At 40.2% G+C, this 26,454-nt stretch overlaps 1 protein-coding gene across 10 annotated transcripts in view; it reads left to right on the top strand.

The window, feature by feature from the left end:
• PATJ (PATJ crumbs cell polarity complex component) overlaps positions 1-26,454 on the top strand; it is a 156,919-nt gene that overhangs the window by 113,072 nt on the left and 17,393 nt on the right. For 6 of the 10 annotated variants that reach the window (XM_069788564.1, XM_069788563.1, XM_069788559.1 and 3 more), the window contains 6 exons: positions 2,975-3,070; positions 7,611-7,682; positions 8,192-8,309; positions 8,913-9,046; positions 22,568-22,651; positions 24,637-24,830. In XM_069788564.1, coding sequence (XP_069644665.1) covers positions 2,975-3,070; positions 7,611-7,682; positions 8,192-8,309; positions 8,913-9,046; positions 22,568-22,651; positions 24,637-24,830 — 698 coding nt within the window. The remainder of the gene's footprint in view (positions 1-2,974; positions 3,071-7,610; positions 7,683-8,191; positions 8,310-8,912; positions 9,047-22,567; positions 22,652-24,636; positions 24,831-26,454) is intronic. The other 4 variants (XM_069788566.1, XM_069788562.1, XM_069788560.1 and 1 more) reach the window with 1 other exon arrangement.

The raw sequence follows: 26,454 nt of genomic DNA, 5'->3' as shown, positions 1-26,454 counted from the left end.
TCCTACAGAAGAGAAGTGAGCATTTTTCAGGGGAAAGTCCCCCCCTTCTAAGTTCCTTTTCCCCTAGAATACCCTGCTATCAGTACCTCTAAAAATGAAGTAGGGATGACCAGCAACTAGCTACAGTAAAAGAGGTCACTGTGTACATGTTTTGCATTACAAGAGCTCCTTGAGACAATCCCAGCCTAACTGAGAGCCCTGGTCCACCACTTTGTCCTGTGCTCCAGCATCAGACTGACTCATTCCTGCTCATTTTCTTCTGGTAGGAGCAGACAAGGGCTGTTTAAGCAGTGAGCTCTAGTGTACACAGTGTTGTAGCATACAATCTTCCAATGCAAAAACTTCCTTAGTATGGTAATGTTACCAATGTTTTTCTTCATTATAGTTGCTATCTCAGCCCCAGTGTAGACTGATTGCTCTCTTGTGCACCACGAATCCCTGCAGTGTCACCACATTGTTATCATTTTGACATCTCAATATGGTGTAACTAAATTTTCTTGATAAAGTACATGGTTAGCCTTGCTGTTGCTTTTTAATTCTATTTCTATTTGAGCTAATAAAGCAAAAGATGTTTTATAATTCAATTGGGGTTTGGTCTTGTCTTGAATTGATAAATTCATGTGTATTGAACTCCTGGTATTTCAATAAGCATTACTGTGATCCCACAGCACTGGTCCACGCTAGGTAACGCTGGATGAATCTCCTGTTTGCACGCTTGCTGTTGCTTTCCAGATTATATCATCACTGATGGCTACTTCCATACAGGCATAGTGCTGTACAGTGCAAGAGTTGCTTAGTTTTTGTTTGGATCTGAGTCATTTTTGGACAGTGCTTTGGTTTTTTGTTCTCTCCTCCATAAAAGCAGCATGTCCCAGGTGTAGCTGGTGGATTGCAAATTACTCTACAGTGTACAGAGCCCAAGTTCCTTTTATTTTTGTTGACTCTTTAATACCTGCATTGGTTCCCAGCTTTGTTTAATATTTGTGTCTTCAGGATGAACCACGAAGCTTTGTTTAGGCACGTTTTGTGCTGTGTTCAAATGACTGTAATTAGACTCTACCAGCAAGTGGAAACCAAATCGCTCAGCCTCATGTGCAATGCTTGCCTTTAGAGGTAGATGCTTGTGGGTTGAGTTTCATGCATTAATGCCAAGCTCTTACTATTTACATTGTGTCTGTTTTATAAGTAAATGCAAGTTTTTATTTCTAGCTAGTATCTTTTTTTTATATAAAACAAAAGTAACTGAAAGATACTGTTGTTGTATAGAAATTCACATTGCTTTCCTTTGTCAGCTGTTCCTGCCTTTAAATAAAGCAAAACTAACTGTGCATTATATCTTGAAATTATAGATTCAAATATCTTTGAAATACCAAATTAAATATTTAACATTGTGTGTAACATACACTGTACATGAAACTTGTCAGATCACATTAAATAGCCTGGCTAGTGTAACGGAATATCAGGATGCCATAGTTACCATGTACTGTTGTGTTAATTTTCTTCATCTTATCTCTATCTTCATTAAGGTATTTTAATATGGAAAGTGATAAACAGTAAATATGCCTTAAAACAGGGTCTTGTTTCATTGCATGGAGCAACTCGGCAGGATAAGACTATGTTGTGGTGTAATACTGTGCGCAAGCCACCAGAAGCAACGTATATTAAATATTAATTACAGTAAAATATCTGTTTTAAAAAAAGTTTCATTCATGAGAAGGCTACAGAATGAGATATTTTGTTGCAATACTGAACAGAGTGAGCCTTGGTACAAATGCAGAGGTACTTGACCTGCTTAAGTGGCGGTCAAGACATTTGTGTAATTCTCATTGTGCACTTAAATGTAAAATGTCTAATGAAAATTCAGAAATCATTTTGCTTCTAGGACTGAAGATCTTGAAATTTGATTTGATGCACATAGTCGATTTTGCTTTGCAAGAGAGGACAGCTCCAAATGTGTATCAAAGGCCTAAGTGTATTAAAACTATTTTAAAATAAAGTAAATGAAAATAATAGATAAAAAATCTTCTCAGATTCAGGACCTGGTTGGTTTAAAAAAGGAAAGGAGAATTAACACCTTAAATTTTACATGTAACTGAATTAGTGATGCTCTCACCTTTAAATTCTACCTTAACTTTTTCCCTGAAAAGATGCCATTTCCCATCTATCCTAACTTTAATTGTCGGCATGGGAAGGAAATAATTTTTCTTGCAAGCTTATGCTTTTAAAATATATGCTAGTTATTATCTAGAGAAAATACCATAAAATCCTGATCAGACAAGCTTTTCTACTTAGTATGGTGCTATTTTATGTTTCAAGGGCCATTTTTGTTGGGAATCCTCTATAGAAAGGGAAAAAATTCATGGAGGAGAAAGTTCTGGAGCACATCTTGGTGAAAATACTTATGTCTTCTGGGCCATTCCCTTCATTTGCTGGTTCTCCAGCAGTTGTCATTGAATGTCATTTGCGGTATTCTCACAGTAATGTGCAGAAGTGCCTGAATCCCGAAGCTACCTTTGCACTTCAGGTTGAGGAGTCTAACCAGAAGAGCTTGGGTTTTACCGATTCCTCCAGGGTGGAGCACTCGGTCCTGCTGCTACCGATCTGTTCAGATGGTAGGAAGGAAACTGGGCGTCCTTTAACATGCTGGGCATACGTGAGACTCTCCTTCCCAACAGAAGTCTGGAGAAGGCCTCTTAATACAAACTCAGCAGTTCTCACAGTTGGTAGGGATTAGTCTGGCCTTGAAAGTTGAGCCAGATCTGCACCTAAGTGCCAAGTGGAGACCAAGGTCTGTCTTTCAAAACTTGTATTGCTTATTTGACTCCTGACATTAGGATGCTTTAATTGTGGATCTTTTTACTTTTTCATGCTGCTACTTGTTTAGAAAAACAAAAGGTAAAATTGTCTGATTTTTTTCTTTAGCTATTATGGGGGATCATAGCTCTGTTTAAAAACTGTTATCAATCCTTTCTACCAGGATCACGGTGGCACTGAACCTGCAAGCAGCGAAGAAGACCCGAGTTTGGAAGTTGTCATGAAAAGCTTGACTGATGAGGAATCCAACAAAGCTGTAGGTGACTTAAAGCGATATTTAATCATGATTAGAGCTTAGAAAATGGAGGCTCATTGGCATGATTTGTTTTGTCTCCGCCTTTGTGTTGGAGTACACTTTTGTCAAATAATTTGCAGTACATGTAAAAGCAGAATCAAGCTCCTAGTTTTACATACATAGACCATTTTCATGAACTAAGCAGTCACTATAATTTGTTAAAATATTGAGATAAGAGTTTTTATGTAGCATTTTGGCCCTCTTGAGTTCTTTCTCAGTGAGGGGATTGAGTTTCTACTCTTGCCATCCATGTGTGACAAAATTCAGAAAAAAGCATAGTCTGTAAATCATATTCTTATTTATATTCATAGCTTCATAAATTCTAAGGCCAAAATGTCTATTATCATAATCTAGTCTTGCCTCCTGAATAGCACAGCTATAGAGTTACTCTCAGTAATTTCTACATCAAGCCCATAACTTCTGGTTTAATGTGGTACTGTCAGTGTGCACTGTAATAAATACTGAACTTCTCATTGATACACATGGAGTTTTTTGTTGTTTAATATGTCAGGATTGTGCATTACCAGAAATCTGAAAGTCCTTCAGGGTGCAGCTCTAATCTCTTTTTTTGGACTCCGTGTTAAAACTTTAAAATGGAAGACTACTAAACATGCTGAAGAGTGACTAACCTAGAGGTACATAAAATTTGCTGAGAGAGTCTTTTTGTCCAACAGCCTACTCCTTTTTCAAGTAGTGCATTGGCTGAGACTTGCTGCGCGTGCACAGTTTGTGTGTGCTGTCCTCAGCTAAGGAAACCTGACATTTCTGGATTATTTTTTTCTTAGATGTCTTCTTCCTGCTCCATCATGTCTTTTGCAGAGTGTCCTGGGTTTTGCAATTATGAATTGAATATACATAATGTTCTATAGCTAGTAAGTATTTGATTAATGAGTCTATGAACTCCAAGAGTTTGGAAGTGTTTTGTGCTACTCAAGCATCAGAATTAACCACCCATGTAAAATGGATTGGTTTGTGTTCCTACTGGATTGCAAAAAAGTTGGATTATTTGTATTTGGTAGCCTTGTGCAGAGTCCTCCTTTGATGTGCTGGAATATAGATGAATCAGAGTTTTACTGTATGTATTTACAGCTGTAATTCACCTGGTTTTATTGTTGTTCTTGCTCATCTTGGCAAGAAACTTTTGAGGGATTACAAGGTAATGTGAAAAACTGCTCACAGACTGAAGTGGATAAAAATATATAAAATGTATTGTACAAAAATTAACCCTTGGTGTAGAATATTGTGCTGTGCAGCTTTTTGAAAGGTATTAGAGGAAGTGCAAATTTAATGGAAAAAAAAAATTTAAATTTGCAGCAATCCAAGATAGGTGTGATGGGAAGATGCCACTGGAACAATAGGGAACCCAGAATATATTAGCAGCTTCTTTTCAAGCTTGAAGCAAGAAAGAAAGGAACTGTGGAGGCAAAGGGTAGAAGTTAAAGTATTTTAGACTGAAAGGTCAAAAAAAGAAAAAGAGTTATCCAGAACAGGGCAATGGCAGAAAGGTAAGAGAAGACAAAAGCATGGGTTTGTTGAGAGCCTCTAGGTGAGGAGAACATCAGTATAATACTTAGTTTTTCTTTCCCACTGTCCATACCCAGTTATCTCATCTTTCCACTTAAATTCTTCATGTAACAGCAACTGGCTGCTACAATTTACTTTTTATCTTTGGAATTCAAAACGCATTATCCAGCAGGCCAGTATTATTATCCCCGCTGCGGCACAGAGGGGAAGCAACCTGTCCCGGGTCACTGGCGAGACCTGGAGGCAGTGAGTGTGTCACTCTTCTGGCTGCTGCGTAGCCCTGCCTTCATTCAATAGATATTTGCTTAGAGGTGACTCTCTGATTTTTCCATTAGATAAATAGATTCTGAAAAGTTAAGGGCTAGGAGGTGGATTTAGAAAAGTATTCAAATGCCTATAGATCCAACTGCTCATTCCATAACACCTTCAGTTGGGCCAACCCTTGGTTTAGAGGCATAAATGGATGAAAAATAGCGGCAAAAGCCAGTTTCATAATTCTGGAGTTTTCTTTCAGTCAGGATTTTAAAACTACATGGCAAATATTTCTAAGTGTATCTTATTTTTGGAAATGCTGATGGTTGTGATCAGTCCCTTCTGAGCAGAAGGAAATGGGCTTATAGTTATATTGGCCTTAAGACTTCAGCACTGCAGTGCAGCACAAGACAGCTCGTTACTTTGAGGAAAAGAGATTTCTCTTGCAGTCTTCTAGTGACTGTTGAGGCAAAAGAAAACAGTGCCTTGTTTTTCATAGCATGATGGTTGCTACTAGAGCCTAGTGCTACTTAACCATTGTTACTGAATTTCTCAGTCACATATCAGGAGAAATCAGGAATGTAAAAGTCAACAAGTTTACTGAGTAAATAAAAGTGTGTGCTTATCAGCAGAGATCTTCCACAAGTATGTACAGCTCAAAGCACGAGCAGGATGTCTCACCAAGTGACAGCTGTAATAAATAAAAAAAAAAATAAAAAAATTCACATCATTCTCTATTAATTTGTTGCTGATAAATTTGTCAGTCTCTCCCAAGATACTTTTTGTTGTCACTTCTTCATCACTTCAAAAAGTATAAAGTTATATAATGGAGATCATTGTAGACTTGGACGATAAGAGGGGGAAAGAAAACAACTCTGTTTCTGAACTGCAGCCAATGGAAGTGTTAGGCAAAGTCTGCGTGCTTATTAGCTGAGGTTTGAGGTGGCCTCATAGGAGGTCATGGTTTTCTGAGGACTGTAGCTATCTTGCGTTCCATGAGGTGTTGTTGGAAAAGAATTCATATATGGGGCTTTGAGATGTTCTCAAAACTTTTAACTTTACAAAGGTGAAAATAGCTTGAGCAGTCATTGTACATGTTCTGAAGCACCTTGCATCATTAGTGTCCTGGCAGAGAGTGTATGTAATTCAGTGTCCTGTAGGTGGGATAATTAAACTGATGTTTGGTATATAAGAATGGATTCATTTTCCTTCAAGGATTTTAACCTGGAACAATAATCTGTCTTTACCACAAACAGAAAACATGTCCTTGAAACATTGGCAAAGAGAAGGGGCTTCAGAAAAATACTTTTGGATTGGTTTGAGGGAATTGAATTAGATTGAACAAGTTGGGTCACAGGCTTATGACAAATGCTGAGTGCACAGTTCAGTGCTTGAGGGGCTGGAAATCTTTCATTTTGTTCAGGTACTGCTAGCACAGTCTGAGTTAAATGAAGAAGATTAGAGAGATTTCAAGGTGATGCTTGGTGCTTACTTGATGTGCAAGATGAAGTTTCAGATTTTAGTCACATATCAGAATGAAAAAGGGAAGTATGAAATAATTTTTCATTGCTCACTAAAACAATCCCTCATAAAATGACAAAGCACTCTTCCCATTTCTCCCCTGACACCTCTGATAATACAATGAGATCACCACTTTATCTTTTTTCTTGTTATCCATTTGGATAATAGTTACAGTTGTATAGTTACTGCAAGCTTGGGGAAAAAAAGCAGAAGAAAAAAGCCTGTGGGGCTTGGCATGATTTAACATAATAAAACTCCAGGAAACAAGGGCAGTATTTTCAAGCTTGGTTACCTAAAATTTGATATACTTTTTTTTTTTAAATATATTAATTGTCATCTTAATTAGAAATTCCTTTGAGATGCAGAATATCTCTGTCATCTTTTGAAGTTGGTACTCAGCTTTTCTGAAAACTAGGCTGTTTATCAGGTTTTTTTAACATGGGCTAAGATAACTATCTAGTACTGTGATCAAAGTGGCTAAGTTCAGCTAAGAGCTAACAAGGGGAGGACACTGTAACTATCTGGAAGCAGTTGTAGAAGTAGAAGAGAAAAAATATTTTTTAGTGTACTGCAAGGGTATGGAAAGAAATTAGGATACAAGTGGAGCCCGTGATTGAAGTGCCATTGTTTGAGATATTTCTAATGAGGCTGGATGATGCATTTTGAGCAGTTACTTTATTTAAGTGCTGGCAGCGTGCTCAGTGCTGCTGAGGACTACTGAAAAAGGGAGGGGGAAGGAGAGAAGAGATGACTTTGAAGCCCTTCCTGCTGTAGGCACCAAGGGGTCTGTATAGCTACCTGTGTGCTAGAGGCTCGGCGCACAGATACCTGCACTTTTCCGCACAGCGTGGGAATTGCTGTGCTGGTCGCCGCACCAGACACGCTTCCTTCTTCTTTAGAGCTTCATATTGCTCAGGAACAATGTAGACCATGTGTGATAATCTCCTCCCAAAAAATCCCTTCCTTATGCAGTATGCCTTCAAAACCATTGGGTGTGTTTTTAATAATTCCTGATATTCCCTGTATTCATACTAGCTTTTCCTCTTTCAAGTTCTGGGCTTCGGCTGTGTGTTGTGCTACAAATGTACTTACATGAAGAAATATCTGTGTTTGCCTAGAATCATCATTTTGAGTTTTGGAGGATATTTTATTTAAGCTCATGAGACATTTTCAATACACCTCGCTTTCTTTTTTGACTTTGTAGGATGTGAAATGTAAAGCTGACAAATCAATGGTGGCAGAGCAGCAGGAAATGGAGGAGCAGCTCCCGGAAAATGTATGTGTGTTTATGTTAACCAATAAGGGGAGGTTCTGGTGGCTTGATCTAGTTGAAGGTTGAGTGATTTATGGGGGGAACAGGTTAACTGGGGAGACATTAAAATAATTTTCTTGGTGGAAACTTAAAAAACTTACTTGTTTCTCTTTAAGTATGTGGAAATAGTCACACAGTCTAATGTCAAGGATGTTCTTTGTTGTTCAAAAGTAAAAAAAAAAAAACAAAAACAACAAACCCACATTATTTGGTATGAGAGGCACAACTGAGAAAGGTGAAGTCCTGTCCCTACTTCCTTCATGAGCATTTCTGGAAGCACAGTTATCCGGTCATCCTGATTTTCCATTTATTTACGAAGAGAATGTTTTGAGTTCATCTATGCTTATTGCTTGTTTCCCTTCTATTGACTTAGTGGATTTAGTAAGGTACGATAATCAACAACTAATGATAACACATAACATGCCTTTCTGTGATTGATAACTGATCTCTTTTGCTTCTGCTTTGCTTTTTAGGTCCTCAACCAGATCAAACAATCCAAATCTTCAACAAAAGTACCAGTCAGCTTACAGGAGATATCCCTGGTGCCAGCACCTACTTATCTTTCTCCAGAGGCAGAAGTCACCAGCCGTAGTATGAACCAGTTATTTTTTCCACCAATATAGTGTATATTTAGTAACCTAACCCAGGATGGACTTTTTCTGGGTTTTTTCCAGATAACTTTTGCTGAGATCTTTTTCTTTGAACATCCAATGACCTATTCCACTAATTTTATAAAGTGTTCATATTTTTCTCTCATTTTACAATTTTTGAGAGCTTGAATGTGTCTTTGCTTGTTTTTCTTGACTTTTATGTACAACGGCATTGTTTCTCTTTCTAATTAGAATAGAAGGAAAGGCAGTCTGGGACACCCTGTCCATTCCACCGTGCTGGAACGTGGCCTTATCTGTCCTGAATGGAATACACCTTGCCATCGTGATCTGAATTGTATAGGTTATAACTGAATTGATGTTGTCCCAGACGTTTACTCTGAACATTTATTCCCAGAACTCTAGAGTCATTCTGATTTAGAGACTTCAGAAGTGAGTCAAAGTAGTCTTCTAGTTTGATTTAGATTGGCAAAGGTGAAGAGCAAAATACGAGAGCTTAATTAGTTGCTCTCATATGATCCCTTTGATGGTTTTCATTTTCTCATTGAATAGTGTGACTTATTTCTTTACCTTTTCATGTTCTTAGGCGTCCTTCCACCTCCATTGCCTGTGGATCCAGCAACATGTCCGATAGTTCCGGGGCAGGAGATGACTATAGAGATATCTAAGGGTCGGTCAGGCCTAGGACTCAGCATCGTCGGGGGGAAAGACACTCCACTGGTGAGTTTCTGTTAAACCAATATTTACAGTCTCTGTTGAAGAACAGGAGACAAAGAGAAAGAAAACATAGAGACTAATGATGCCATTAATCTATAATTGCTCTAATTAATTGTTCAGTACAGGAGGAGAAACCAGGAACTACAATCTCCAATAACAAATGGATAATTTTGCCTTGTATCAGATCAGTTGTTCTCTGTTCCTTTTAAATTGAAAGGTTTGTGTTTCAGGAGTGCTTTTCTGCTATGGTCAGAGTTTACAAATAAACCATTTTTTTTAACCAATGTGAATTAAGAGTTTCAAGCAGGTAAGTTACCAGAATGATTGGACTAGAAATTAATGTCACAGAGGTAGAGCTACTTCAGCAAGGTTAACGCCTCTGTCTTGAGAGCATAAATGCTTAGTAGCTGTTTAAACAAACTGTGATTTATCTCACTGCCAGCAAAAGCCCTTGCTGAACAGAGGTAAACCAAAGGTAATCTTTTATTGTTTTCTGTGTCTTTTTGGTTAATCTTGCTCTTGGCTATGCTGTTTTTAAAAAAATTATCCTCAGCTAAATTAAAATGTATCAGTTCAAGTGTAAACTCAGCAAGTTGGTTATGCTAAGCCCTTCTCTGCCTCTGCTATTGCTGTTTCCACTCCACTTTCCATTTAAGAGATGCTATGTTACAATCTAACAGAATGTCAGACTGGGTTTTTTTAAATGTCAAATTCAGTTCTTTCAGTAAACAAGTGTGCTGCAGAGGTGTCTTTACTGGGTCTCCTGAATCCCTTGCCGCAGAGACACTTAAGGCAATAGAGCTGCTCTGTTACACGCAGTTGTTCCCGAAAATATCATGGTGGTGCATCATTAAGCAATGAAGTGCTGTGAGTGTCAGCAGCTACAGTCAGTTGCAATGTAGTAATCCTTTTCCATACCAAGAAAAAAGAAGGAGAAAAAAAAATGGAGGAAGTCGAAAGGAAAAAGAAAGTTTTGTTTTGCAAAATGTAGGCTGTATCTTTTATAGTATTAAAGCTGCAATTGGCAAAGGTTCAGCTTTTGGTCCCATTTATCCAAGTCTCCAATTCTGTAGAGTTTGGATGAATTGCTCTGTTTCACATGGAGATAGATCTGACTTATGCTGAAGAGTTAAATCAGTCTATATGGTTTTCACTCTGTCCAGCCATGTGCTATTTTGTACCCAGTCCCTTTTTTGTCAAGCTCCTCAGTGTTGAGTAAATTCAAATAAGAAGTTCAGCATTAGTCATCTCTGCTTTTTCATTTAACTGGAATTTGGAAATAATACATGGCAGTCTGTCAGACGCAATCTGGTATATGTCTTTCAAGAGATTTTAATATAAATAAATGAAAATTATAAATATCTGCTTTACAGAGCAGATGAGAAAAATGCAAAGGATTTTATTCTTTAAATTGAGTAAATGGGTTTGGTTAAGTATTATACTTTCATTAGTTTATTTATTAAAGTGTCCTCCTAGGAATTTATTTTAAAAATCTATGCACTTGATTGCAGTAACTGAAATTCATGAAGGGAGGGAGGTCTGACTTCCCACATTTCTGATCCTCACATTACAGGACCTACAAAAATGATTCCCTGTTTCTTTTCGTATATCTGAATCTGCTCATTCAAAGGCAAACAGTGTTGTTTCATAGGAAACAAGTTGCTTTTCTGAGACCAGAGTCTAATCTGATAGCTTACCATGTGCAGAGACCCTCTCTGGGGTTCTCCATAACTTGCTTATCCAAAACGGTGTGTGCAAACCCTTCTCCTCAAAACAGGTACTCATAGTTGTGTCTTTAGTTTGTGGGATCATCATTGCTCTGTCTACTTTGTACTACTGATCTCCCCCAAATTATTTTGATGCCTTTCTTTCTTGTCATGAAGTCAGAAAACTTTTTGTTAAAGGGTCGAAATGAAGTTCACATAACATAATGAGGAGGACTAAAAGAAAATACTACTCAGGACTGCAGGAAAGTTTCTGTCTTTCTGAGTTTCATGGATTAGAGAGGAAATATAACAAAATAGGTACATGGAGCTGAGTGATTTATCTTGTCTTGCTCTCTGTCATTCATTTTTAACTCAGTTATATAGATGGACATCTTACAGCTTCATCGCTTATGTACTTGTGCTTACGTGCCATAGAAGTTCATCAGTTCTGAAGGTCTCGTGTGGCAGAAATTGTGTATCCAAGACCCACTGTTTTCTGCAGCTCAGAGGAATTAAAATGAAGCTATAATTGGTTTCAGCAGTTTGGGTTTAGTTTTTTAGCTATTTTTGAAATGGGAATTGTCAGATCAAAGTCAGGAAGAATGGGAATAGCACCATTTGTAGCCTGTCTCTGCAGGCATGAAGTAGGGATGCTGTCTTTTATACCCTTGTAGTTCAGATGGCACACACAGACGATAGAGGTGAGATGCCTCGACGGGACCATGGAAATGTGCTCCATCGGGGATGGGAAAAGGCATGGCAGAATGGGGTGAATCTGCGGGAGCAGAGTCTGTGTGTGCTGTGTAGCTACAGAGACTTCTTTTACCTTTTTGTCCTCTGAGAAAACAAGGCATTGACACCCATTTCTCCCTCCTTTTTCTACTGGGGTAACTATTTTGTACCTGCACAGGAGTGTAAGTGCCTACGAAATGATGAAGAATATGAACCCCAGTTCCTAGGATCTCAGATGTAATTTATCAGTACATGGGATACAGGGAGGCTGCTCCTCAGTAGAACTTGTCAAATCTAAGGTGGCTATGGCAAGAGTATAAGGGCCTCATCTATGTGGTATTAAAATGCACTTGATCTAAAAATGCTTAACTGAGTGCTGGTAGTCAACACTGATGCACAACAGCAGCTCGCAGGTGACGGGAAAGCTCACTTCAGAATATTTTGGATCTTTCTTAAAGACATGATGTACAGTCCCAGCTTTTGGAATAATAAATCTGGCAGCCCGCTAAAGGGACGCACCGCTTCAAAATGAAATATAGAGTGCAACTTTTAAGTCATAACCTTAGGAATCTCATCAGAAATCACCAAGTAGAGACTTGAAAAATACAGCCTGTGAGCCGGGAGGTTAATTTGTTCAGGAGGTTGGAAAGTGATGTCTTAACCCCTGTGAAATGTTTTTTGTCGAAAAGATGTCCATCCCATTAAACTTGCAAAACCTTTCAAGTTGCATGTATTATAAAGCAAAGACTGTGGCCATGTGCTTAGGGGAGCAGGAGAGCATCAGCTGGAAAGACATCCTTGTAGAAGAGGCACAGGGAAGGAAGGACTGTCCTTGAGAGCTGTCTTCATTTAGACTTTAGACTGCTATAGCCCTTAAGCGGTACTATTTCATTTTATTCTAAGGGTTGATTTTTATTTTTATTTTTTTCTTCACTGTCTTTCATTTCACCTTCCCATGTACCCCTGAGAGAACACAACACATGGCCTCTGCTTTAAAGCAATTAAACTGCAGAGTGGAGCTGGCTGAAGTACAGGGCTTTCAATTTGTGATTTTTTTTTAATTTTTTTTTTGGTGGTAGTCCAATCAAACTTGTAAAAGTAACCTCAGAGTGGGAATTTAAAAAAAAAAAAAAAAAAAGTAGTGTTTTCAGAAACATCCCAAAAGGAGGTTTGAGGCTCTAACTCTGCTCCCCAGGACACCATCCTGCCCTCTCGTCCCCCCCCGGTTGCTGAATTGTATATAAATGCTTGTCAGCTCCACCACTGCTAATAGCAGCCATAAACCTGACAGGGGGGTCATTGTCACTCGGCAGCTGCCGGTGCTCCCAGGACGCCCGAACCGCTCCAGCCGTGGGGCACCCGGGATTCATGAAGGTGGCAGACCTGTTCGGGCAACGCCTGCGGAGCAGCTCCGAGAGCTGCAGGTTCTGCAGACCCCAGCGCGCTGGGCAGGACCCTCGTCCTTGGGCTGCCGGCTCCGAGCCCGGACAAGCCGTGACTCTTAGACATGGACTTCAGCTTTCAGACCTGGGCGTTCACGGCGACAAGCCAGCGTTGGCACGGCCAGCTGGCCCAGGGCTGGACAGGCTGGGACCGCGCGGGTCCGGGAAGAATAACTGGCCCTGCAGGCTAGAGGACTGGCAGCGCCAGGTAGTCCAGTTGTCCACCATAAATTTAGGAAATTTTCCTCGGTTGTTCTGCTTTTGATTCATTGCATTCTGCATAAGTTTTTTCAAGGCAAATAATTTCAGTTTCAAGTAATGGGCTTTTTCCTCTGAAACTGTTTTGCCAGAAAGTCTCTGAGAGGTTTTCTTCTTAAATCATCTGAGAACGGGGCATCAAGGAATTGTTTGAAAAAAGGGCGTCCTGGTACTCCTCCAGTTGGCACGTGGGGTTAAATCGTCTGAACCCCATTATCACCTCAGAGTGGGTGAATGCTGCGATGTCCTGTCCAGTTAGCAACTTGCAATGAACCATTTTCTATAAAACAGGATTGTCAATTTACAGGGATTTTATTCTTGGCAGTACGTGGAAAAAGCATTACTCTAAGATACATTTTCTTAGTAGGTGGGAGCACTGTTTTGCTTCCAGCTGAATAATTTAGTAATGGTTGAGTTGATTACTCGTAGTTATTGACTCTGTATTTGCTGCCTGGATGATTAAGACGCTCAGACATGCCGGAGGGGATTCAGTGGTTTCAAAGCTGGTGGAGGCTGGTACGGGGACATTCCCCCCAGGCAGAGTTAGAAAACCCTGGGGGAGGAGAGCAGAGGCTCAGCTGGGGCCTGAAATCACAGTTAAGCACTGAAGAGGCACCTATGATCTAAAAGAAAAAAAGATTGCAGGAGCAGTAACCTAGGGGCTCTTTGGAGGTGGAGTAACTAGAAGGCGGTCATTATCTGAACCTTACATAGAAAGGAAGAAAAGAAGCGTACTTTATCCTGTGTCTTTGTTATTGAAAACAACAGCAAAACTCCTGTGCAGAATTTTTATACTGGGTTGTCTACTTTGAATTTGGTAAATAATTTTGGTTTTTTTACTTATGCTTTCAGCTGACTTTAATAAAAAGCATTTTTAAGGCACTTAACAAACTTTAAGGTACTCCATCTGTAAAATAAAGTGATCCACAAAGCCAGGGAACTGGAACACTTCAGCAATGCTCCAAAAAGTAACAGAATATGCCTGCGCTCAGCTAACACTAGTTGGTGTGAGAGCTGGTAACGCCGGAGTCAGAGAGGAAAAAGCTTTTCTAATCACCTCGGTTAGCCCAGAAGGCTTTCTGGCTTGCGGCGGAGCAGGGGGAGCTTCGAAATGGTGGGGATGCAGTTTGACAGAAGAATATTTAGATTCATTCTGTCAGTCCAGGTGAGTCATACCTTGCATAAACCCCATCTGTTAAGGAAGGGCAAGGGAATAATCAAGAAAACTGTGACTTTAAATTGCAGCTGTTCAAGACCCGATGTTTGCCCCTGGAGCTGTGAGGGCTAATTACCCTGCTAGGATCTCCACGCTGCCAAGAGCAGGCTGTTACTGATACTGAAGCCAAGACTGATATCTCTGTTTTGTGCTGTGCTGCAGTCAGCAGTGGGGACCTACCTAAACAGGAGGACTGATGTGACTTCTGTCTTACTAAACAAATAGGTTCTCCCTTGGTTACGCTTTCTTCCCTCCCTCCCACCTCAGTTACATTTAGATTCAGGCAAAAATAACTTCATCAGATATAGACAGCCGAGGTCTGAGCAACTTTGTAGACAGTCATCAAGTGCAGCTAAGACTGAAACTGGTTTAAGTGGAATATGCTTACCTTTTAACTACAAATGAAAAGCAAGATATTGACCTCGGGAGGGTTTCAGCAATATATTGGCTATAGATACTGTTGCTGTTAAGTCTATCGCACAATGAATGGAACAATAGAATGAAAAACGGTAATAGAAGTCCTAAGTTTTTAATCGTGGCTTGGGTATTGTAGAGGAGAAGTTTGCGGTTGGGAGAGGAAAAAAATGCAATCCCTTCTTAACCATCGCCCACATTTATAAAACAGAAGGCAATTTAATGACAGAGTGGTAAATGCAGTTAGCTTGAAATTGTGAGGAATTGCTTTGACACTTGGTTGGATAATGTTAAAATGAACTTGGTGGATTCATCATAATTCCAGAAGGACGTTAGCTTACAACAGCATGAAAAAACCAAACTGCTTTGTACATGAGTTATCACAAATGGGAATTAGAGTAGTAAGTTTTGCAAATCATGTATTTGATGGATCTTTGGCAAGGGTTTAGCTGACTGTATGGCTAGCTTGCATAGCACTGCCTTGCTTGAAGAAGTTGGTGTCTTCCAGGAGTGTAAATCAACCATAAAATTTAAGCTAACAATATACAAAAGCAGTAGGACATGTCAGAATGGTCTTCAGGAGTATCTTGCTTGCTGCTGGTTGAAGCCACTGGCTTTTGGCTTCCTGTGTCCTATGCATTCAGGATCTTATGCATTCTTTATAACCTGTGTTATGCACTGTACACTGTAAATTCGCTCTTTTTTTTTTATTTAATAAAATAATGAGAGTGAGAGAGTTCACATTTTAATATGTAGTTCTGTGTTTTATTATTCCCTCTAAAATGAGCATGTATACTTTTTGAAAAACTTTGGTTTGCTTTGGCATGTGATTCATAGAAACATAGCTCTTTCTATCATTCTGACTTAAGTCATATATTTTTACACTAAACATCTTATTACCTTAGTTTTATTATTTCAGAATCAAAGGAGAGCTTGCAAATGTCTATGACTGCAGACCGAAGGAATGTTAATGAATAGTGCCATTGAATTTTCAGGTTTTAGCTTTTCTGATCTTAGAGAATATAACTGTAAGCAAAAATATTATGCAAGCTGAATAAAATTTAAATAAATAAGGACCAGATGTAACTATAGGGGCCTATAAAATGTAATACAAATATTATCCACTTCCTTAAAATAAATCTGTATTTTAGTATGAAAAATTATATTCATATTGATGTTGTGGATTAATCTTTTTTATGAAAGTTGGCAAGTGAACACCATCTCTTGCAAGGGCTTGTTCTTAAATGGGAAACAGACCTTTTGTTTTGACCTTGAGTAGAGAAGTTTTTCAGTGTCATGCAATGTAAAGCATTTTTACATTAACACGGTAATACATTTTTACATTATATAGCCTGTTTTATTACAGTAGTGTTTGGCTTCGGATTTTGGGTGCCTGTTAATGGTTTGTGAATGCTAGCAATTGCAAAATATTTGAGTGTTAGAAGGAGGTATATGCAGCATGATGCATTAGATAAACCCCTTTAAAAAGTCAAGTGATTTGCTTGGAGTTGACCTTCAGCTTTTGTTGCTGAACCATTATCTTTTAGATTCCATTTAGATCTGCGAATGGAAGATCATAGATCATAACATAACTGTTGTAATTTCCTCTGCCTACAAGTAACCAGCAGCTGGATTTATTTTAACTACTGAGATTCTTATATGGGGCTAATTCTTCAGCAAAACACACTGTGCAACTAGTTGATTTCTACTTTATCTGTGAACCAGCCTGTAAAAATGAAATGACAATTTTACTACTCTGGACAAAGTATTATAAAAGTTGAAAAGGAAATAACTAATGATATTGTACTTGCCCTGGGAAAGAGATAAATCTGTAATCCTGCAGTCAACAAAAACCCTTGTAGCTTTATTATCTTTAATAAATGCTAATTTAGTATAACATTTGTAGCTATGTAGGAAATTTGTTGGAAATGTGTAATATTAGCTTAGGAAAACACAACTTGTCAACTAAATCAGAAAACATCTTTTCCTGAATGTTGTTTTATGTGTAGCTTACTTTTTTGCTTCCTCAGGAAAGTACTCGAATCCATGCAGAAAGCTTCATTTCGTACACCAAATACATAATTATTGTTAGTTGTAAGATTTGTTCACCTAACTACAGACCAAAGTGAGATACAAACATGTAAAATTCATGTAATTCCAATGGTATGCCCTGCCTGCTTTCTAGCACTGCCCAACCACATAGGTTCCCAAAAGTCTGGTGTCTCTGTTTTGACCTGGACTTTGAGCATCGTCGTCTGTGTGTGCTCAGAAGTGTCTGTTCTGGGACACAGGCACCTTTTCCCTGTATAATGCTCTCTTGGTCCGGGTCAAATGACTGGCGATGCTCTGGTGGTGGAGATAGCCTTGTAGTTAGAGGACAGAGCTATGGATCTAGTTCTACTCTCAGGGCTGTTTGGGGGATTTTTTTTTGTCTAATGATTACCACCTTAAAATGCATACCTTGGAAAACACGGACTGGGATTTTCAAATAACTCATTTCTAACTATCTTACCTGGTGTCATTCTGTTACGATGATTATTGCAGTCCTCAATGCGCAGTGGTGCACCTTACTTCTGTGAAGCGCCTTTGATCCTATCAAAATAATGGCTGGATCTTGTTGACTGAAATAGCATAGTAAAGATAAAGCAAAGTTAATATTAGCTCAGTCAAAGAAATAGCTTGTTGTGAACGATCTGCAGTAGTTAAGGACTATTCAGTACTATGCAAGAAGCGTCTTTGCCAAAATTCAGACCTTTTTCCTTGTCAAATCCAGTTAACGCTGGGTATGTGGGGATTTCTGTGCTCCAGTTCTTTTGAAATCTCCCCTCTTGCATACTGATCCACCTTTTATTACATGGTAGAACTTCGACAAAATATCCGTGGTACTTAATGTTTGAGCCTCCTTCATGTCTTGTGTCCTTTTACTCTCCCTCCCTTTACTCCCAGCTTTGCAAATAACAGTCTGGGGCTCATTTTCAGTGGCAGAGGGCACGTGCATTGAAACCTGCTGCTTGTCCTTCTGAAGAACAGCTGCACAGAAGAAAAGAAACATGAGAGAGACTGGCTCAGAAGCTATAAACTTGCAGAAAACATGTGAGCAGTTCAAGCCTAAAGCCAGACAGCTTGTGAGACTTTCTCACCACTGTTTATGGTCCTGCAGGCTTTTAAGGTTCGCTTGGTCAGTGATTTTCCTGAATAGGAAGCTGACTTTACCACCTTTATCCCAAAGGCTCAATCAGGATGGTGCTATGTGGTCATTGCCTGGGGTCTCTGCCATAGCAGTTCTTGACATTTAAGATACAAAAATTAAGCTGTCACTCTTACTGAATTTAATTCTTAACGTTAGCATTTCTATTTGTGTTCTCTGCTGATGGGTGAGTGTGATATTCTTCCCCTGCTGGGTCTCTGAAGTTGTTATAAATCAAGCAGAAAAAATATCCACAGCTTGGGGGGGAGCTGAGATCCGATTCCCCAAGAGTTCAGGGCTATTCCCCTCCCTCAGATAGAAGGCAATGCAGTGTAGATCATGCTGTGCACATTTTACAAGTTGTATTTTCCGTAAGTGGATTCTCAGATTGGGTGCTAATTTCCATAAGGTTGTCTTGCCCTCACTGTTCAGTAGCCATTCGCTCTGCACAAATACTGTTCTTCAAGGTGTCAACCAAGAGGCTCCATGAACTTTTCTTCTTGTCTGCCTTTTCTTCCACAGCCAAAACCTTGTTTTGTCGAAGTCAGTGTGAGAGTTGTCACTCATGTGCCTTCACTTTGCTCAAGAAGACTGTGCAATCACAGAGGTATTCTGCTGGTAAAGTGAGAGTGAGGGGTGTAGCTGTCCCACAGCTCAAATCTGAACCTTAGAAAATACCATCTAATATACTGCATGGCAGGTTTTGTTAAGCATTACCACTCGTTAACAGATTCGGTGCACATCATATACGAATCAGGTATGCTCTTGCCGTGTTTGGGAACTATTCTGTCTTGCAGGTGATTTTTTTAGCCGTGCAGTATAGATAGTATCAGCGCATTCAGCTTCATTTCGTTGAACTGCAGGCCCTTCAATAGCCTTCAATATAAGCATTATTCAGCCCAGGACAGCAACCTGAGCAGTAGCAGACAAATTCTCTTCTACTTTGTCTTTCAGTGTTTTTACGGTCGGATAGTCTAAGTATACACCTGCAAGCACGGACTTTGTTTAGCACAGAAAAACGCTGTTTATATGCTGTATACTGCATCCTTCTGTCCATACAAGAAATGTTCAACATTGCATTAATGCCTGATTTGTATAATGGTCCCAAACTATTCTTTGTCAAAATATACACAGATTAAAGCTCCAGTTTGTTGAATGGATTTGTAAACCTTATGAAGTATGTGCTTTCAGCAGCTGGATATCTTTCTTTAAACAGCAGTGTTCTTGATATGAGAGTGTTTTTATTTCCCCCTTCTGCACAAAGAGTTTTTGCGACTCTGCCAAGCTATATCATGGAGTGCCATAATCTATATGAAACTGGTAGTGAAAAGAGATGGGGAGAGATGGAAGTGAAAATCCGTCCAGAGCCACCACGAATTCACAACCTCTAGATGAACATTGACACTGCTTTCCCTTCCTCCCTCTCTCTCGACTGATTGATTGATTTTGAACGATTTAGGCCCTGACTTCCAGAGATATCAAGCATGCAACTGAATTTGAAGCTAGTGAGCAGGATCTGCAGATGTTCGGTAACCAAAACCCATCCTTTAAACAAATGCTTTGTATTGTTTTAGTCATGATAGATGCTGGTTTTTTTCTGAGGCACTGAGAGGGGTGTCACAGCTTAAATCCATAGCATGTCAATAGAGTCATTGCAGATTAGGGCTTGCTTAGGTGGTTGGAGTGTGACATTACATCTCATTACTGCATAAATGTCTTTAAAATATTGACGTAATTAAAAATATTCAATAATCTCGGCAGTTTGGTTTTAGTGATTTGTCATGGATGATCAAAACTAGCAGAGTCTTACCCAGATCCCACTAGATCCAATGGAAAAAGATTACTTCTGGGTTAAACGTACTTTAAGCTCATCCCAGAAGAATCAAAGGAAAGATGTCTATTTATCATAGTTTACCAGCTAAGGAAGTTAAGACTCTCATATTTATGTTTATGGACTATTTAAAAATCTTTACAATACATCGTGGACATGTTGCTTCATTATCCTTTTAATTGATTTGATAAGCCTGATTCAACTACAGTAGTTTAAAAAAAAACTAGTGAAGAAAAACAGTGCTTTGGCAGGTCAGCAAGATGTTTCCTTCTTAGGGGTAGGCAGAGACCAAACAGGAATGTACCTTTTCATGCCATATGTATTTTTAGTTCTAGGTCTGGCTTCTAACACATGCAGGAACCGCAATGTAATACTGAATTGTTGCATTTTCAAATAGTTTGTTCAAACTAATAACATTTGGTGGTTCCTCAATCTGAGCTTTAGGTATGTGCAGTTTTAAATTTAATAATGCAGCACTGGGAAGAGCTGGTAACTCCCGTTTGTTGACCGTTTTTAAAGGAACTGCAGATGGAAAACAAAAAGAAATGTGATTGAAAGTTCCTTGCTCAGAGGTTAGGAACTATCGGATTAAATACAGTATGAAAGTGTTTGATTTGACCATCATGTGTACGTGCCCAGTCTGCTGTCACACGGTCACATTGCCATTTTTCTACCGAACCTCATGTTCATCCACTGCCCTAGTGTGTCCTAGCTGAATGATGCTGTCTTAACAAGCTGGTCAATATTTTGTGTTATCTCGTTGGCCACTTCTAAATGCCTTCCTTTGTAAAGTGTTTAAAAAACTAAAAGTGGAGTGTGCTGTGGAAGTTCTAAACCACAGACTCAGCTTTTTCTCAGTTACCCGTGATCAGCCTCAGGTAAAAAAAATATACATCACTGTCACCCTCCTGGCTTTCACCCAGGCAAAAGGCTCTTGTGTTGACTTAGAGTTACATGATCATTTTTAAAACAAAGGTAACCCCATCCCAAAACCCCCCAAAACCAAACAAAACCCCACAACAACCAAAACCGCACAACTGAGAGACAATCTAAGAGGCATAGCAGAGGATTTCGGCAGCGCTGCTGAGATGGATGTGCACGTGTTACTCTGTTCCACTGGTAATAGCTCTTTCAGTTATTTCAAGAAAACCTTGCAGTTGCCACTGGTGTGTGCATTTTTTTTTTTTTTTTTAATCAAACCATTCTTTTGATTTTCTTAATTACCTTGGTACATAGCTCATAGTATTTGCCTTCATTTATGTAGATTGAAATCTTTTTTCCCCCATCTGGGATGCTTGTATCAGCTGTAATCCATTTGTGATTAAAATCCTTCAGGCTTTTTTCAGCGACTGGTGCATATGTATCAAAGAGGAAGCTTGTGACAGTGGTGCTGTGCTCCAGCAGCAGCGGAGCGGCTGTAGATACAAGTCCACATCATTAAATAAGGTGTAGTGGGAATGAAAGAGAATAACGCTCTCAATGTTGTCTTGATCAGAGCATTAGCTTAAGGGCATTTGAGTTTTCTTTCTGTTCAACACGCACCATGTGTGCTGGGAAAGGATCGCGAGGCAACATGGGGGGAGTTAACTTGGTGATGAGAGATGTAGTATCTAACAGTGTTTTCAAAACACGAAGGTACTTTGTTCTACCCCAGCAGCTATTTCCTGCTCCTGCTCCAGGAAGGCGGTGCACAGCGGGGCTCACGCTGCAAACCTCACCGCCTTTTGTTGCAAACGCTGCGGAAAGTCTCCTCTTTGACTTGCACGTCAAACCGGTGAAGGAACTTCACAACCGTTGCGTTTTTGGAGGGTGTGTTTGTCTCAGAACGGGTTGTCCGGTACCTACGCGTCTCATTGAAAATCACTGCGTATTTATCCAGAGCCATCTCGGAGTGCGTAGTGAAGCCGGTTCTGCTCCGAGGCCGGGTGTTTGCCGGTGACATTGGAGAGGGGGGCACGTTTTGCACAGTGAAGCGTCCCATCCTGCTAGCTGTCAGGGCCGCAGCTGAAGCGCTGCAGCAGGATGTTCACCTATTTGTTTCAGGGGGGGGAAAAAAAAAAAGAAACAGACCAGAACAATGCAAAGGGAAAGCACCAGCAAGAGAACAGTATGTTCTTTGTAATGCTTTTTCTTTGGGGACATCTATTGCTGGCAATAAGATTAAATCACTGAAACCTTCCCTGAAGCTACATCTGCCACTGCCTACATTTTCCAACCTCAGTAATAAACTAACATTTGCCATTGTTCGTTTCTTCTGGATTTCATTTCTTACAGATTTAACCAGCGCTATTTACCACAAGGCATTCAGTTCTTGCTTAAAGCTGAGTTCTATGCCAAGTCCCTAAAAATATTCATAGCTCCAAAGAATCTGGTTTTAAATAATATAATAAAACGTAGACGATATTAATACAGTGGTTCACACTGAGTTCACATACTGCTGATGCCAATGTATAAAAGTGATGGAAGCCTAAGAAGCTCTAGACAAGACTACCCTGAAGTGGTGAACAAAATCCTTTTTGCCTTTTTACTAGCTATCTGTATTTTGATTATGGCAGTAATTTTCTTATCCCAAAATATTTAAAAAAAAAAAAAAAAGTCCATGTTACAGTCTTGCTTATCCCGACATGGAGCGCTGTGCTTTTTTACTGCAGAGGGGTGGGCTGTGTGGGGTGGGTCGTGGCTGCCAGTTTGCGGGGATTTTGGGAGGGAGGATTCATGCCACCCCCTTGTTCCCGCAGGACGCCATAGTGATCCATGAAGTTTATGAAGAAGGGGCAGCAGCCCGAGATGGCAGGCTTTGGGCCGGCGATCAAATTCTGGAGGTAAATGAGTCTCTCCATGTATGTACTTGCTGGTATCTTTGTCATGTATACTTGTATTCAATGCAGCATAGGTTTCTTGTAGAGGAAAGCGAGATCATTGAGCAGGATCTGTACTTGAAGCTTCTTTTCTGTCGCTAAGAATGTCCTGACAAATTCACATTTCCTTATATATTCATATAAACCGAAGGTACAAATTGAGAATATATTAAATTTAATCGAGCAAGGCAGTTCTCGAATTACATAGTTCAGCTGTCATGTCCAATAGCTCAGTATTATTCATCTGTTTAATCTTTCATTCGGAGGCCTGCACTACCGCCGCTGCTCCAGCATCTCCGTGCCGCCCGCAAACGAAGTGCTGAGCTGGGCGAACGCGGGGCCAGAAGGCGAGCGTGGCCGCAGCATCGCTCCTGCGGAAAAACTCGCAGTGCCCACGTGCAGCATCGCTGCGGGAGCTACCGGCTGCTTCGGGCCACGGTTCATAAAACTGGTGAACGCGCGGAATTCTCTCTGTGAATAAATATAGCGGTTTTTCCCGCAGACAAGCGTGGAAATCGAGGACAGAAAGGGTTAAGAAAGAAGTGTTGGTCTGCAAATGAAACTTGCGTCAGGCAGGGGTTCAGCGCAGCTGCTTGCAGCGTCTAGCTGTCAGATCAGGACAAATTCCCAGCATGGCCATTAAGGCTTTGGTGTGTAGGGTTAGAAAAATAGCGAGGGGTACTTGGGGAGTTGTCTTTACAGCTCTTGCACTGAAAATATTTTTTTTAGTGTTAAGGCTGAATGTTGTTTTCATTTTATAAATAACTGTGTATTAACAGAGCACAATAATTAGGGGATAAAAATGGGGAAGGTTAATTAATTCTTCTCTGGCCAAACAGGAAAGTGCTAATGTTTGTGTGCCATAATATTGTTATTATTTCAGCTTTTAAAAGTCATACTAATGAATCAAAAAGATGACTCTGAATTAGTTTCAGATTAGTATGATAAAGCGCGCGTAGATGCCTCTGTCGAGAAAAGAATACCAACGCAGTATACAAATAAATGTGTGCAGAATTAGTACAAAATAATATAATTACTATAGGTTAGGCTTAATTATCTTAATGTAAAATTAAGTTGATTGTAACTTTGCATATCTAGAAATACTGAGCAATATTTTCATTGCCTTAAAACTTATTATGTTATGTAAGTGGATTAACATTGTATTGTTATTCAGTTACAGTTCATGCTGCTTCCTAAAGAGACTTCAAAATTACTTAAGCATTGATGTTTTTTGGTATTAAGAAATAAAGGATGATTTTGTCAACAGAATATTGGAAAACACCTTAAAGGGTATCTCTGGATAAGGCTTGGCAAAATTAGGAGATTAAGTTTCAAGTTGCAACAGTGGTTTTTTTAATACTTGAGCATTCAATGAGAACTTCTTGTTCCATCTGGTATTACTAAAATGCTAAAACATTTTCAGGTTGTTGTAAGAGAAACGTAATCGAGTGCTCCAGGAGCGGTCTTGTGTGCCATCTATTGGAACAAAGCAAAATAACCATTTAATATGTCCTGCCTGGGCTTCGCCATTGCCATTTGCTAATGTTTCTGATTCCTTCTGTCTTTGGCTTGACAGCATTGCAAAGCCGGGGAAGAAGGAATCTGAGCAGTAAGAGATATAGGAAGCTCAAAGGAGCACGTCCCACTTTGTCTAGTCGTAAGAAAGAAGCATTGTTTGAGGTTCCAGCATTTAAAAAGAAGGGAAGAACACCCACAAAACTTACAAGCCAAAATGTTTTAATTATTGTGATTTACTCCAGGCAGTGGCACAAAGCACCGAACTTGCACTCAGTAGGAGATCCAGGAGCTTGGCCCTCTGGAAATGGGAGCACTAAATTAGACTGCCAAGGCGTGTCAATTTGACAAATTTGTCCTGTCACGCAAGTGTAGGGTGTGATGAAAAGATCATTTATACATGTCATTTGGAAAGAAAACAGTGATTATTTCAGGTGAACGGGATCGATCTGCGGAATGCCAGCCATGAAGAAGCTATCACTGCGCTGAGACAGACGCCCCAGAAGGTGCAGTTGGTTGTTTATAGAGATGAAGCGCATTACAAAGATGAAGAAAACTTGGAGATTTTTTATGTAGATATACAAAAGAAAACGGGGCGAGGACTAGGGCTCAGCATAGCTGGAAAACGGTAAGAGTCTCTCTGACCGGACTGCACTTCAAATGAGAAGTATTTTGCTTTTTGCCATATGGACAGCTGTAGCCATTAAATGGACTACGAAATAAAGGAAAAATTCCACAAGGAACAGAATTTTCTATCTAAATATCTTCAAGGGTGCTATGGGGCTGTGGTCGCGGCTCTTCTATCAGAACGGCAACACACTGTGTAGTAAAGGCTGCTGCTGCCGGGATTGCTCCCGGCGTGCGGCACAGAGCGGGCGTCCCCCCTGGAGTGAGCGTGGCCAAGTGGGCACACGCAGAACCAGACTGTTCTGGTGGCTTCAGCGTAGCTGTGTCTCAGGGCTTGGAGGCCCTAACCATGGCTTTTCTGATTTCAAAATGTGCCGGGGGGGGGGAACCTTCCTGTTTCCAAGTAGCAGGATATGCCTTTGCTAATGGATTTGTGGGTCAGATCTAGCTCCTCCTCAGGTTCAAAGGGACCAGTGTCAGTGGAAGGTAAGAGTCCGAGTTAGACACAAATCCTGAACGATATCAAAGTGACTGCACAACACTACAGGCAGCGGTTCTGTGAGTGCAGAGCAGGATCTGAGATATGTTGGTAGGTAGCAGCTGCTTAATAAAATGTGACTTTTTACTGATGTATTTCTAAACCATTGCTATTAGATCATTCGAACCAGGGCACTGATAGATTTAATCTTTCATTGCTAGAAGAGATTTACGGCACGACACTGGCGAGCGCCCGTTCAGCGTTGGTGCATAAGAGTCATATGGTTGCTCTTCTGTATTGCCAAAAAAAATTTATTTTCTCAATTACAAATCATCATGTCATTATCCTGACTGCGTATGGTCAGTAAAGTTTCCACAGCAGTTTTTTACAAGAGTGGCGATGTTTAACCCAGGTGTTGTGAGCAGATTGTGGGTTGGGTAATTAATTTAGCTTATGTAAATTACCCTACAGATGGTAATCGCAGTCTCCAGCCCTCCTGTGTTTGCTCCTGTGCAAAACTTTCTGTACTAAGTGCTTCGCTTGTGGGGATTTCCACCTTAGAGGTAGCCCAATTTCTGAAGTCAATTAAATGATACCCAGGTATAATTCAGGTTGTGAAGTGGTGTGTCCTTCAGGGTGAAGGATACCAAACGCCAAATCTTGGCATTGCAGCTGGCGCCAGCTGACCCCATAGCGAGCACCCAGGAGCTGGGGCCAGCACAGAGGGGTCCTGCGGCCTCCGGGAGGGGATTTCTCCTGCGAGGAGGCTGGAGCTGATAAATAAATACATTCCCTTCATCTGCGTGGCCTGCTGCTCTCGCAAGCCTCGCTGCCTGCTGCAGGCGGACAGCCACAAAGCTGGATTTTCTTCTGCATAACTCATGTGCAAACTATAAAAGTCTTTTCTGCAGACTTCTCCCTGTTCTTCTGTTGGGGGCCTCCAGGCTTCTAGAAAAGAAACTGAGCTGAACCTTTAGGGGGAATACAGAAAAAAAATCTGAGGCTGCATAATTCATATCAGGCACATCAGGAGATAGTTTAACTCCATCTTAGACCGATGCTTGGCTTCTTATTCATACAAGTGGTATTTTTCATGAATCTTTATGGATCATACAGTCAGAACTAACGGTTCAAAGGGAAAGACAGC

Source organism: Haliaeetus albicilla, chromosome 8 (assembly GCF_947461875.1).
Source record: "Haliaeetus albicilla chromosome 8, bHalAlb1.1, whole genome shotgun sequence".
Classification (NCBI taxonomy): Eukaryota; Metazoa; Chordata; class Aves; order Accipitriformes; family Accipitridae; genus Haliaeetus; species Haliaeetus albicilla.
Note: the sequence above shows the minus strand (reverse complement) of the source record. Positions and strands in the feature narration are given on the sequence as shown.